The sequence below is a fragment of the Galeopterus variegatus genome, unplaced genomic scaffold, assembly GCF_000696425.1.
Source record: "Galeopterus variegatus unplaced genomic scaffold, G_variegatus-3.0.2 Scaffold4721, whole genome shotgun sequence".
Taxonomy (NCBI): domain Eukaryota; kingdom Metazoa; phylum Chordata; class Mammalia; order Dermoptera; family Cynocephalidae; genus Galeopterus; species Galeopterus variegatus.
The window spans coordinates 39,217-54,508 of record NW_007730832.1 but is presented as its reverse complement, the minus strand read 5'-3'; the positions used below and the strand labels follow the sequence as shown (position 1 = coordinate 54,508).

The following is a 15,292-nucleotide window of genomic DNA, read 5'->3' as shown; positions in this document are numbered from 1 at the left end:
GTTTAATTCTTCAAAAATGAAGGTCCAGTTAAGGTAAGGGACTTGATAGTTACATGTCTAGATAAAGATCTAAACTTTAATTATAGATATTTCCAGCTCAGCACTTTTTCTGACAATGTTTTAAATGCAAAGGATTAGGGGTGAAAGTCTCTTCTTGGGAAAAGCTTTAAAATTAGAATAGATAAACATCTTTATGAACTCTTCAGAAAGACTATATGTTGAAAGAAAGATTAGCAAATAAGTGGTCTTAGATAAACCTTTTCTTAGTGGCCCAATGATTTTATGATCTTTTTTTCTTCAGACACCACTCAGCAACTTTTCTTTTCTTTATTGAATCATGGTTGATTATACATATTTTTGGGATTCAATGTTGACAAATGTTGATCAAATAAATATTACTAGTATATATACTGTTAGAAATTGTACCTATTCCTTATGCCCCTTGTCCAATCTCTCCCACTCGGCAACTTTTTGACGACTACAAATAATGTGGGAAAAGATCAACCTCCTATGGCAAGCTATGTTAGTTTTACAATATGACAAAAATCAGTTCAAAAGCTGCCTAGTTTACTTCTAATGATCACAGGTCATACTTCTCCAATACTAATTAACTGGATTTCTTAGCTATATGACTTTAAAATGGGATACTATTCTAGATACTTCTTTATTTAGGCATACTAAATTCCAACCTCATCAGACTACACTGGACTTTTACTCAAGTTACCAAAAATTTCCTTCAAATAACATTTAATAATTTTGTCTAAGTTTGACATTTTTAACTTTTCATACTCTCAGCTGTATTTGGTATCACAACTCTTTAAAATCCTGCCTACATTGTTTATATAATACACTTTGATTAACTTCCAATTACTTGTAACTCCATTAAATTTAACTGTAGAGGTCCTCAATATACAGTACTTGTTATTTACCTTTTATACTCATTTTCCTACTGGGAATATGTTATTCTCAATTTCAATAATCATCAATATGTAAGTGACTTCTAAATATTTATACCAATCTTCAGTTTTATCTGAAAATTACCAAAACAAAAAATGACCCCTTCCTTTTCCCCAACTTTGAAATGCTATAGTTTGTCCAGTCCAACCTCCTTTGTTGTCTCACTCTACACTCTGGCAATTCATTCATCTGTCATCTATATTCCATTCCTAAATCTCTATTTTCTGAACAGACCTTTCTTTTGTGTAATTCTCTACTTATGCATATTTCACAGATTTCTCAAATTCATATTAACATCATTATCTCCTCTCTCAACCTTGTCCCCCCTCCAGATTCCCTATGTATTCAACTATTCAACATTATATATATTGACAGGAAAGCCAACTATTCAACATTATATATATATTGACAGGAATTTGGTTATCCAAGCTCAGGGTACATCATCTATTCTTTCTCCTTTACCCTCCCACAAATCACAAAGTTTTGTCTTATGTTAGTTTGATTTTTTGAACCTATCCACTTTTCTTCATTCTACTACAGCCACCAACACTAGCTAATGTTATCTTCCTGCCTTAAAGCAATATCCTAACCACTTGCTGTGTTATTAAACATTTACACAAATCTTCTGGTGCTTTTCCCATCAAGTGGTAGAGTCATTTCCCTTTGAATATAACCTGTTCTTAGTGACCTGCCTTGGCAAAGAGAATTCAATGGAAGTAAGAATGCAGTAATTTCCAATGTTAGGCTAGAAAAGACAGCACACCTATATGGTGTCTATTTCTGTCTCTCTCCACTTACCCTTTGGTCACAGTTTCCACACTATACGGAAGCCCACACAATGTGCTGACATGGGGGGCCAACAGATCCTGCTGAGGTCATAGCCAACAGCCAACACCAACCATCAGATATGTGAATGTGGAAGCCTCTGAGATGACTCTAGCCTGCCACCATCTGGTTACAACCACAGAAGATACGCTGAGAAACTTTGAGATAACAATTGATTATTATTGTTTGATGCCAGTAAGCTCAGGGCAGTTTGTTATTCAGCAATAGTTAACTGAAACATTGTTCTTCCTACTTCTACTCTCACCAACCCGCAACCCAATCTTCACATAACAGCCTGACCTTTAAAAAAAACACAAACTTTATCAGGTTTTGACTTCTGATTAAAACCCTTTACAGGTTTCTTACTATATAAAACAACTTCAAAATGATTGCCACCTTTTCCTCCAGCTTCATCTCATATTAATATCCTATCTTGGACCCTCAATTCTAGTAATAATGAATTTCTTTAATTCCTCAAACTCATCAAGTTCTTTCTTGAGTCAAGGTCTTTGAAAATGTTGTTTGTGGGCCGGCCCAGTGGCACACTGCGCTAGTGCGCCGCTTGGGAAGCGCGGAGGCGCTCCCGCCGAGGGTTCGGATCCCACATACAGACCGGTTCCCGCTCACTGGCTGAGCGAGGCGCGGGGGCAACACCGAGGGTTGCAATCCCGTTGCCGGTCTCGGTCCGGTACGGGGGCGACACTGAGGGTTGCGATCCGTTGCCGGACACGGAAAAAGACAAAAAAAAAAAGAAAAAAAAAAAATGTTGTTCGCCATGCTTGCAACAATCTTTCCCCATGAATTAATCTGCTTAATTACTATGCATTCTTTAGTTTACAGTGAGAACATCACTTCCTTAAAGAGAACTTCCTGAACAGGCAACACCCCCCACCCTCTTAAGTTAGGTCACCTATTAAGAATTACCATGCTACTTTCTCTTTCCATAGCACAAATCGCACATTTAATCAGTGGTTTAATGTATGTTATTCTCAATGTTTGGTCCATTAAGGTGGTGACTATTCATCAAACTCACTTTGTATCTCCAATGACCGGGATATAATTCATTAATAAGTAGTTGAAGAAAGAATCCTGGACTCAAACGTTTGGAAATTATTTTTATCTCCTTTCCCTTCAGTGATGGCTCAGTTTTACCAATGTATTTAATCCATGAGTACCAATTTAAAACAGAATCCTAAAATGGGTAGAATGTTTTGAAGCCTCTTTCCTTAGCCACTCATCTAGATTTACCTCACTTCATTTTTTGAATTGTTCCCATCTTCCCAAATTCTTGCCTGCCAATTTTTTTTTCTTAAAAGTGTGCTCTATGTCTAGGACATTATGCTGGGCACTATGTTTTAGACATAACTTATTTTTAAAATGAACTACTTTGTGGTAAAATATTGCATAAAATTAAACGTACTCTTTTTAGGTATAAATTTTTGAGTTTTAACAAGTTTATCATAACCAATATAGAACATTTCCATCACCCTAAAAAGGACACCCTTGTGTCCTTTCTAAGACAATCAACCTACCTGTCAACCACAGCTCCAGGGAAAAAACAACTGATCTTTCTCTTACTATAGATGAAATTTGTTTTTCAAGAATTTCATGTAAATGGAATGATAGAGTATGATCATTTTATATAAAAATCATCTATAGAATTTTATATAAATAGTATAAACCATTTATATAAAAATTCTGCTGCAATTTTATTAAAAGTCCATCAAATCTATAAATTAGTCTGAAGGAAACTGACATCTTAATAATATTGAATCTTCCAAACAATCTGGTATATCTTTCATTTTATTAAGAGTCCATCGAATCTATAAATTAGTCTGAAGGAAACTGACATCTTTTTTTTTTTTTCCTTTTTGTATTTTTTCGTGACCGGTAATGGGATCACAACCCTCAGTGTCGCGCCCGTACTGGGACCGGCAACGGGATCGCAACCCTCGGTGTCGCGCCTGCACTGCGCTCAACCAGTGAGCGGACCGGTCTCTATATGGGATCCGAACCCTCGGCGGGAGCGCCACTGCGCTCCCAAGTGCCACACTCTACCGAGTGCGCCACCGGGCTGGCCCAGAAACTGACATCTTAATAATATTGAATCTCCCAAACAATCTGGTATCTTTCCATTTATATACTCTTCTATTTTTCTCAATAATGCTTTGTATTTTTTATTATATTGATCCTACAATATTTTGCTAAATTTATCCTTAAGTATTTCATAGCTTTTAATATGTCTATAAGTGGTATCTTGTTTATATTTCAATTTCTAATTCTTCACTGCTTGTATAGAGAAATACAATGATTTTTATTTGTTCAACTTAATCTTAAATTATTGTTAAACTTATTTATTCGGTACAGCTGCTTTTTAACAGATTCCTTGGAAATTTTTCTGTAGACCGTATCATCTGTAAATAAGATTTTTTCCCTGTTCTTTCTTTTCTATTTGTACAGCTTTAATTTCTTTTTTACTGCCTTATTGCAACGGCTTAGGACTTCCTCATGATGTTGAATAGAAGTGGTGAGAATGGCCATCTTTACCTTGTTCCCAGTTCTGGGGGTGGGGGGGAATATTCACTCTTGCACTATTAAGTATTAGGTTAGCTATAGGTTTTCTGTAGATACCATTTATAGAGTTAATGAAATTCTATTCTATTCCTATTTTCAAAGAGCTGTTTTTTTCTTTTTAATTAAATCACAGATGGATGCTGAATTTTGTGAAATGTGTTCTCTAAATCTATTAGACAATTATGTGTTTTTTCTCGTTTAATTTCACAAAATACATCATTCAATTTTCCAGTGTTAAACTTTGTGTTCCAAAATAAATTCACTTGGTCAAGGTATATTATCCAATTATTATCAGATTCAATCTGATAATTTTTTTTAACAGGCCTTTTGCATCCATATTCAGAAATTATATTGGTCTCTTGTAACACTTTTGCCTGGTTTCACAATTAGGGTAGTTATTGGCCTCAGTAAATGACTTGGGAAATGCTATTATCTAGAAGAGTTTGTATATAATGAATATGATTTTTCCTTAAATGTTTGGCAGAATTTTGATCGAAGCCATTTGGGTTATGAGTTTTCATTGTAGAAAAGTTTTTAACTTCAATTTCTCTATTAGACATAGGGATATTTAGGTTATTTATTCTTGAGTGATTTTTGTGTCTTTCAAAGAATGTGCTCCTTTCATATAACTTATCAAATTTAATGGCATAAGAATGTTCCTAATATTCCCTTATTGTTCTTTTAAAGTATATATGATTTGTAGTGATATTCTTTCCTTCATTCCTGATATTTTCTTCTTTCTTTTTTCTTAATTCTTTTGGCTGGAGTTATTTTTAATTTTTCAAATATTTTTAACTTTAAATTTACATTTAATTTTAAAATATTTTTAATTTTTCAAAGAACCATTGTTAGCTTTAATTGATCTGTTTTCTGTTTATTTATGCTCTTAACTTTATAATTTTCTTCTTATTTCGGGTTTACTTGCTCGTCTTTTTCTAGTTTACTAAAGGTGAAAGCATGTGCTGATTTAGACCTTGGTTGTTTAATAATGTAAGCTATATACAGTGTATTAGCTGTACTCCACAAATTTTTATGTGTTTTCCTTTTTTTTGCATTTCAAAATATTTCCTAATTTTGTTTTTGGGAATTCATCTTTGACTTATGGGCTATTTGGAAGTGTGCTGTTTAATTTCCACATATATGGGAAATTTCATGATATCCTGGTTACTAAATTCTAATTTAATTCTATTGTGACCTCAAAATATATTCTGTATGAATTCAATCTTTTGAAGTTTAATAAGATATTTTACGACCCAGGATATGAATTTATCTTTGTATAATTCCACATGCACCTCCCAAAAATATGAGAAAACTGTGTTTTATATTTTCCCATTTGTTGACAATTCCTAGCACTCTTCATTCCTGTTTTAAATCCATACGAGGTTACTTCAAAAAGTTCATGAAAAAATAGAGTTAAAAGATAATATGAATCCAGGAGCTTTTTGAAGTATCCTTGCATTTCCATCTACTATGTTTTATTTCTGTCTGAAGAACTTCCTTTAGATTTCTACTAATGTAGCATTGCCAGCAATAAATTCTTTAAGCTTTTGTTTTTCTGATAATGTTTATTTTGCCTTCATCTTTGAAGGATATTTTCACTGGTTAAAGAATTTTAAGTTGATATGACTCAAATGACCTGATTAAAAAATTTTTTTTAAATTAAAGTCGACAGGTTCTTTTTTTTCAGCACTTTAAAGACATCATTCCTTTGTGTCCTGGCTTATAAAATTTCTGACAATACGTCTGCTGAAAGTTGTTGCTATCCTCCTATGTAAGCTTTGTTTCTGCTAGGTAATTTTAAGATTTCCTCTTTACCACCGGTTTTCAGAAATTTGATAATGATGTCCTTTGATTTGTGTGTGTGTTGTCAGTGCATGTGTTTATCGTGCATAGGATTTGTTTTTTTTTTTTTTTCCTTTTTGTCTTTTTTACTGACCGGTAACGGGATCGCAACCCTCGGTGTCACGCCTGTACCGGGGACCGGCAACGGGATCGCAACCCTCAGTGTTGCTCCCGCACCGTGCTCAGCCAGTGAGCGGGAACCGGTCTCCACATGGGATCCGAACCCTCGGTGGGAGCACCGCCACACTCCCAAGCGGTGCACTCTCCAGTGCGCCACCGGGCCGGCCCCGTGCATAGGATTTGTAGAGCTTCATGGGTCTGTGAGTTACAGCTTTTAATGGAAGTGTAAAAAAATTATTAAACATTGTTTCTTCAACTTTTTTCTATCCCCAACTTCCTCTTTACATATGGGACTTCAACCTCATGTATATTAGCTCTCTTAATTATTGTACCACACAGGCCACTGAAGTTCCATTCTTTTTGTTTGGTCAGTAATATTTCCCCCTTCTGTACTTCATTCTGAATAGATTTTATTAATATTTCTTCAAATTCAGTGATCTTTTCTTCTGTAGCATCTACTCTGCTTTTATCCTATTCAAGGGAAATGGTTTCATTTCAGATATTGCATTTATCATGGATAGAAATTACATGTGATATTTTTATATCTTCCATTTCTCTCCTCACTACATTTGTTTTCCTTTAAATTCTCAAAGATAGCTATTTTAATACCCTTGTCTGCTAATTCCACCACATGTCATTTCTGTGGCAGTTTCCATTGACTGATTGTTCTTTTGCTAAGTCATATTTTCTTGCTTCTTCATGGGTCTATTAATTACATAGGGGGGGTCTATTAATTTTGATTGGATGCTAGATACTGCAATATTACATTAAGTTTTTGAATATTGTCGTCTTTCTCTACAAAAGGTGTAAGTTGGAGAAACCGGAACCCTTGTACACTGTTGGTGGGAATGTAAAATGGTAGTACAGCACTGTGGAAAGCAGTATGGTGGTTCCTCAAAAAAATTAAAAGGAGAATTAACAATATGACCCAGCAATTTCACTTCTGTGTATATATCCAAAAGAATTGAAGACAGGGTCTCAAACAGATATCTGTATACCAATGTTCATAGTAACGTTATTCACAAATAGTCAAAAGACGGAAGTAACCCAAGTATCCAACTATTAATGAATGAATGAACAAAATGTGATATACAATGGAATATTATTCAGCCTTAAAAAGACAATTCTGACACATGCTACAAAATGGATGCACCTTGAGGACATTATGCTAAGTGAAATAAGCCAGTCACAAAAAGATAAATACTGGGGCCGGCCCGGTGGCGCACTGGAGAGTGCGCCGCTTGGGAGCGCGGCGGGCGCCACCGAGGGTTCGGATCCCATGTGGAGACCAGTTCCCGCTCACTGGCTGAGCGCGGTGTGGGCGCAGAACCGAGGTTTGCGGTCCCGTTGCCGGTCCCCGGTGCGGGCGCGACACCGAGGGTTGGGATCCCGTTAACGGTCAGTAAAAAAGACAAAAAGAAAAAACAAAAGATAAATACTGGGGCCGGCCCGGTGGCGCACTGGAGAGTGCGCCGCTTGGGAGCGCGGCGGGCGCCACCGAGGGTTCGGATCCCATGTGGAGACCAGTTCCCGCTCACTGGCTGAGCGCGGTGTGGGCGCAGAACCGAGGTTTGCGGTCCCGTTGCCGGTCCCCGGTGCGGGCGCGACACCGAGGGTTGGGATCCCGTTAACGGTCAGTAAAAAAGACAAAAAGAAAAAAAAAAAGATAAATACTGTATGATTCTACTTATATGACATACGTTAAATTCATACAGACAGAATGTAGAATGGTGATTGCCAGGGGCTAGTAGGGAGAGGGGAATGAAAGTTGTTGTTTAATGGACATAGAGTTTCAGTTTTGCAAGATGAAAAGAATTACGTAGACTGACTTTCTAAAAATATTGAAGTTTGTTTTAAGAATCAGTTAAGGTACTTGTGAAACAGTTTGATCCCTTGAATCCTGTTTTAAATCTTTACTAGGGGGGGTCTAGTGTAGCTTTTACCTCAGGGAAACTTTAGCCCTGCTAAGGTATAATCTTTACAGGGTCTTCATAACCACCCCTCAAGGACTCTACAGTTGGCAGTCAGAATCCAAATGTCTCATGCCATGGATAAATCCTGGGAATTTTTCATTTTAAAACTCCCTAGTTCTCAGTCCATCATTTTGGAGTTTCACTCTATGCAAGAAGGGCCTAGTACTCAGCAAAGGTTTAAGATATAGGGTTACTCATCGAATAGGCCTAAACACCTTTGTAATTTTCTCTTTTTATTCTTTACCAACTTCCGAATGACCTAATTCTCATTTCTATACCCTCATAACAATAATGCAGGAGGACCAATAGTGGCAGTAGTAACAACGGAAGTCACCATTTACTCAAAGATTGACTCAGTGACACTAGTTTCATATAAATTTACTCTAATTCTCACTAGTTTGCAAGGTAAATAGAAGTAGCCTCAATTTATAGATGAGAAAGCTGTGGCTTAAATAGTTTACATAACTTGCATAAGGTTACACAATATGGCTAAAGCTGAATCAACCAGACCTAACTCAGAAGTTCATGGTTTTCTATCATAATGCCTTCTCCCCTTTTCCCCCTTAGAACATCTTTAACCATGGCATATGTATGATGATTTTAAGCCTCAATCCAAAGTTTATAGAAGCCTTTTTTGATTAACTTTCCATCACTTCAGAATTTAGGTATTTGGAGGACATTACTGTACAATCACTAACATATTTTACTGTTTTTCTCAAGTTAAACTGATTTTAAGTTCCTTGGTATTAGGGACTGTCTCTTACAATTCTTTACAGTTAATGTGGTTCCTTGAATATGGCAGTTGTTCAACAATATAACTATAAAAGCACTACCCTTCTTATAAGTGTAATAATATTTGCAAACCAGCTTTAGAAAGATGATTCTGTGAAACACTACATAAAAAGCAAGGCTTTTATGTCTTCTGGAACTTGTAAGTTACCATGGATATGTGTCCTAACTATAAAATCTTCAGGGTTATGTCAAATCAGTAAGCAATAATAGATAGAAATATCTTAAAAGCTTCAATATAGGAAAAAGACTTCTAAGACAGAGGTAAACATTAACAAAGAGCACCTGAAAATATTAATTTGATCCTCACATTAAGTCCTAAAGACCTAATAAGATATTTAACATACTTTTGTTACTATAGGCTCTATTGTTATAGGAACGCATAACAATGAATGCAGCTGTCAGTAAAATCATATACTCTGTTAGTACGTGATCCCTTTGGATTTATTTCAAAACAGGGAAATTAGTTTAAGGATGGGCTATGAGGCATCTTGTCTAAAATGTGTATTACTTTTTGCTTCTACAGTTGTTTATATATCTCAGTTTACTAAAGAGATGATTTCTAGAGATATTTTATTCCTTTAAATATACCTAGAAGGTTAGAACATAGTTCCAGTTTAATTATTTGCTTTTAATTTGAAAAATAAAGGCTGTTACTCTCTGTGTTACAGGAATGAGAATTCTACATATATCAAGATCGAGGATATACTGATCAAAAAAGCTCAAGTTTATATTTAACGGGAATTCTCCAGAGTATTCGCATTTGACTTTGCAATGCAACGAGGACCACTACCAATCCACAACAGATTTTAATTTAATTTTTTCCTGGCTGTCACAGGTCCATGAGGGACAGAGAGTTAGTGTGAGCTTATGATCAATAACTTTTCCTGCTCCTTCCGAAGCCAAAAAATGAAACAAGGAACTATCTAGGGGGTTCTAGCTTTATGCATGGAAATCTGATGTGATCTTCTGTCCTCCTAGAGTCCTAGGCTTTGTCTTTTGTCTCTTGCACCTGGAAGTGTTCCAATTACCAGGCTCTTAGCCACCAGGGATCCAGAAGATGTTAAACAGTTTTAATGCTCTTTATCTTTGTTAAATCAAACTTTTAAAAAGTTTCTGGTTTCTATTTACTTACTTAAAAGTTCAGTCATGCTGTAAGAAATGTTTTTCTTATTTTAGCTAGTATTTTTAGGTTTTAGGTGTCAAGAAGTTTGTTTGCTCTGTATATCTAATCTTCCACATTGCTGGAAATAAAGAGCTCTAATTTATCCCAATGCCACCTGAATTTTAATAGTCCCCTTTCAAGCCACCAAACTGTTCTAACTACACACTCCTGGACAGTTTTTTCTTATTTTTCCAATTACTTGACACTTTCTGTCCAAATCTTTCTTGACCTCTTTGGGACATCTGATGTTGACTATTTTTTTTCTACTCTGTAGTCTCTCCATTTTTAGGCCTCTATGACTATGGTTTGACTTTTCCTATTTAAGTCTCATTCACTGCCATCTTTTGTTCTACTTCCCAATCAAATGCTAATGTTTGTTAGACCTCCATCCCTGTCATCTCCTCACATTACACGTTCTCTCTGGGCAATCTCATTCACTGCCACTTTCAAGTTTGTATATATACTGGTGGATAGATCTGTAGTTCCACTGATGTCTCTCAAACTGCAAACCACTATTTCCAACTGTCTATTCAACATCTCTACCTCAATAGCCCAAAGACAGTTAAAATTAATATATCAAAATCTGAAGCCATTTATTTTCTCTGTCTTTATGTACTTCTTTTGTCGCATTCCGTTCTCCACAATATAATGTTGAGGTATTTTTCTAAAATATGTTTGTGATAGACTACATTATTATTCATAAATATCTGCTGTCCCTACCTTGAAAGGAGCATACTTCCCAGCCCCATTGACATAAAACTTAACCATGTGACTTCCTTTGGCACTGAAATGTGAGAAGCAGAATGCCACTTCTGGGCAAAAATTTTAAGAGCCAATTAGGTTTTACTATGGCCCTTTCCCCTTTGCCGTAAGACAAGCAACATTCCACATAGAGGCTGCTCTGTCAGCTCGGGTTCTAGAAGATAACATGAAGCAGATTCTTGATGGTCACATAGCACGAACAAAAAAATGAGCCTTTGTTGTTTTAAGCCACTGAGATTTGAGGATCATTTTATAGTGCTGCAAAACCTAGCCTATTCTAACTAATGTAACACATCAAAAAATTTATCTTCCTGTCTGAAATCCTTCAATAGCTCCCAAATGCATCTACAATAAAGTTTCATCTCCTCTGAATGAAAAAACATATCATATGTGACATATTCCAAATTACTTTTATGGCCTCATTTCCAACCATTATCATATAATAATGCCCTTTTGATACTAGTCATATCAAACTATGTGTTGTTCTCCAAAAACACTATGCAATTTCATGGTTCTGAGCTTTTCTTTAGAAGTGCTATTTTCACTGTGTCAAACACATGTATATTTTTACCCTTTATGTTGTCCCACTTGTCTACTCAAACTCAATATATAGCAGCATATGTGTCACTTCTTCAGAGATGTCTTCTTTAGTCATCCAAAGTGGTTAGTGCTTGAGTTTCTCTGTGACACAGCATTTTGTATACTGCTCTGTTACACAATTTAACACACTGTTTATTGGTAAATATGTCTGAATCATTGAGGGCAATAACCTTATCTTATTCATGTTTGTATCCCCAGTGCTCAGTAATCATAATAACCCTCCATAAATATTTAATTTAAAAAATAAAATGGTCTCATGGTAAAAGAAACTTTACGGATTTAGATATTCATTCCTTTGTTACTAAAGTAAAGTATTTTGCTGATTTTCTTCATTGATACGTCTCATCAAAATTTCACTCATTTGTTCATGGGTTGGTGACTTTTTCTGTAAAAGGCCAGAAAGTAAATATTTTAGGCTTTTGAGGATACATACAATGCCTTTCATATATTCTACTTTTTTTTTTTTTTTGTAAAAACCATTCTTAGCTTGAAGACTACATAAAAATAGGCCTTGGACTGTATTTTTTTCATAAGCTGAGTTTCCTTAACCTGGTCTAGGTAGATACCATCAAAATTAGTAATTTGTTATTAATGAGTTCAAAAGTCTCTCTAATATAGCATAAAAACAAAACACTAAGACAGAAAGAACTATTGCTGCTGTCTGAATTCCACTGTAACCTTTGGCACAATGGTACTAATAAAGAGCTTCTGAAGATAATCATCAAATAAATTCAACAAATGCCATATTTATACGATTTGATAGTGAGGCCTTGTACTTATGAAAAAATGAAATGCTCTGATCATAAGTCGCAAGTGACCTCCTAATTAAAGATACAAAGACAGAAAGCTGAGAGATGGTATGTCACTTCCTTGCTTAAAAACTTTCCACAACTTCTCATTGTGTTTAAGGCTTTACATTACTGGTCCCCAACTACCTTTCCAAAATTACATTCAAAACATTTTTTTTTTTTTTGTGGCTGTCCAGTGCAGGGTTCAAAAACTGTCTTTATTCTAACCACACTGGATCTTTTATTTAGTTCCCTGAACTCACCACTCTACCCTTTATAAACATTACTCTTACTGCTTGGAATAAACCTACCACTCCCCATCTCTCCTTATAAAAATTAATAAATTATTTCTAACACTTCAATCCTCAGTAAAGGCAGAAGACAGGTATGTATCAGTCATCCCTCCTCCCCTCTTTTTTTGTAAAAACAGATACTATTGTTAAAAAAAAAAAAAATTTGGGAGCGCACCCTAAATCTTTGTATAAATTATACAAACATTAGAAATTAAGAAGTTGAGGTCAAAAGTATTAATAAGGCTTCTTTTCACAATCTCAAAATTATTTTGCATATCCCTAGAGATTTAAGAATGTTACATTAGAAATTATTACTATTTTGGGCCGGCCCGGTGGCGCACTGGAGAGTGCGCCGCTTGGGAGCGCAGCGGCGCTCCCGCCGAGGGTTTGGATCCCATGTGGAGACCGGTTCCCGCTCACTGGCTGAGCACGGTGTGGGCGCAACACCGAGGGTTGCGATCCCGTTGCCGGTCCCCGGTATGGGCGCGACACCGAGGGTTGCGATCCCGTTACCGGTCAGAAAAAAAAAAAAAAAAAGACAAAAAAAAAAGGAAAAAAAAAAAAAAAAGAAATTATTACTATTTTATATATATCTAAATCTTTATTAGATAGCTTCAATCTACAGTCCCTTATTACACAATGTACTCTTTTACCACAATTCAACTTTTTAAAGGGGAGACTATTATATTGTTTCAATGCACATTATTACTGATTATCACATACCAAGACCACTTTTGTTTTTTCTACAATATTATATTGTAAGTCCTTATTCACAAATAACAGATGGGAGCATATCTTGAAAGTCTGGTAAACAAAATTGCACTAGCCTGTTGAAGAAGTACTTTCAGATGAAGACCTCTTCCGGGTAGGGCTACAGTTTGTGCTCTCTGATGGTCGCTGAGAAGGTTTATCTGAAGTTGGCTGGGAACCTGGAGAGACAGGAAGATAGAAATCATAGGAAAATTGAAGCCTAAAAATAATGTCAAACCATTCTGTGTTAGAACTGTAATAATTTAGTTGCTGCCACTGCCATTCTCTGTAATATGACTCATAAGCTGACAAGAAAGGAAAATAAGCAGAGAACAAACCACGCTAGATGTTGCCATCAGAAGTTCACAGGTAATTTCTCCTGTTACATTAGCAGAGAAAAAACTAGTTTCAGTGGAAGAATAAACAGAATATATGATTTAATTCTTACATATTACCACTATGAAGCACTAGTAAAAAATTTATTGATGAAAATTACTAGTAATATTCCAATCGTATCTGTTCCTGGTTTTTGATTAAACTCATTATATAAACCGACAAACAAAACTTACAGTGCAACTAATTAGGAATAGTTGATTGAGAAAAACAGGTCCAACCTGAGCATTTCATTTAATAGAATCAGTGATGGAAAGTAAAGGGTCACACCTTAAATCCACACATACTATCTAATTCACAGAAATCATTTTCACATTGTTTTTCCTCTACAGCAAATTCTGGAAGAAGTAGTAATTAACTTATCCACAGAATAGAATAAATCCCCTTTAAGTTTATATCTTTAAGGTTCCTTGGCTATATACATAAAAGTTCATAAAGATAAATTCAACTTACTTTCAAAAAGTCTCATACTTTTAGCAAAACCCCACATCTCTGCAGCATAATTTAATACATTTCTTGCTCAAAAGAAAAGCATAACTGCTCAGGAAGGATTATTTTCCTGAATAAAATACACTTGGTTCTGATATTGGTTTCCTGATCATCTAAAAAGTAAGCTGTTGACAATACATAATAAACGTCCACTTTATATTTGTCAAAAAGCTAGCAGCACTCTCAAATGTTCACTTTTAACTAGGAAAAAAAAATACAAATAAAAAGTCTTGCATACAACTGGAGGCACAAAAGGCACAAGAAATCAAATACTTGAAGATGAGATTTTTTAAATCTGCCTCTAAATGAGAGTTTACTTAATGAAGAAGTGACTAATTCACTGAAGGACAACTTAGGGCAGAAGAACTGAATAGAGCTAAGTTTCTAGTATTTCCCTTTCTCTAAGAGAAATAGTAGACTATGAGCTTTGTTTTAATAAAGTAGTATCTTAAATCATATCACTGAAAATATTCTTTTAGTAGGCTACTGGCAGCATGCCTCGGGTGAGATATAAGATTATCAAGAGTAACAAGTTAGATTTTTTGGGAAATCGATGTGATAGATTGTCCTCCTCCTGAAACAGTGATGACTCACGTAAGATCTATTCAAGAAGTAAGACGGTATATTGTTGAAGGTCAAAAACAGATACGAAAGGGGTTTCTAAAACCAATAGGACAATTAATCCCCCTGAGTGTGGTTCAGATAAGATATCCACTGAAGAGCTAATTATCACAATAAAACATCAAGAATTAAAAGCCCAGGTATTAGTGAAGATGTAATGTTAAGTGTTAATACTGAAAATTTCATATACTGGAAAATTTTCAATACTGAAAATTTCATATATATTTCCTACTCCCACACACAGCCAAGACAGAAGACAACAGTGGCCAAAATGCTGGAGACATCACTTAACTCTCTTTATCACCTTTCCTGATGAATGGGCAAACAACTGTAGATTATGGTAGGAGGGTG

General features: G+C 35.5%; 1 protein-coding gene across 1 annotated transcript in view; it reads right to left on the bottom strand.

Moving 5' to 3' along the window:
* ASH1L (ash1 (absent, small, or homeotic)-like (Drosophila)) overlaps positions 1–15,292 on the bottom strand; it is a gene marked incomplete at its 5' end in the record, with an annotated part of 126,394 nt that overhangs the window by 91,162 nt on the left and 19,940 nt on the right. The window contains one exon of the mRNA XM_008588220.1: positions 13,516–13,617. Coding sequence (XP_008586442.1) covers positions 13,516–13,617 — 102 coding nt within the window. The remainder of the gene's footprint in view (positions 1–13,515; positions 13,618–15,292) is intronic.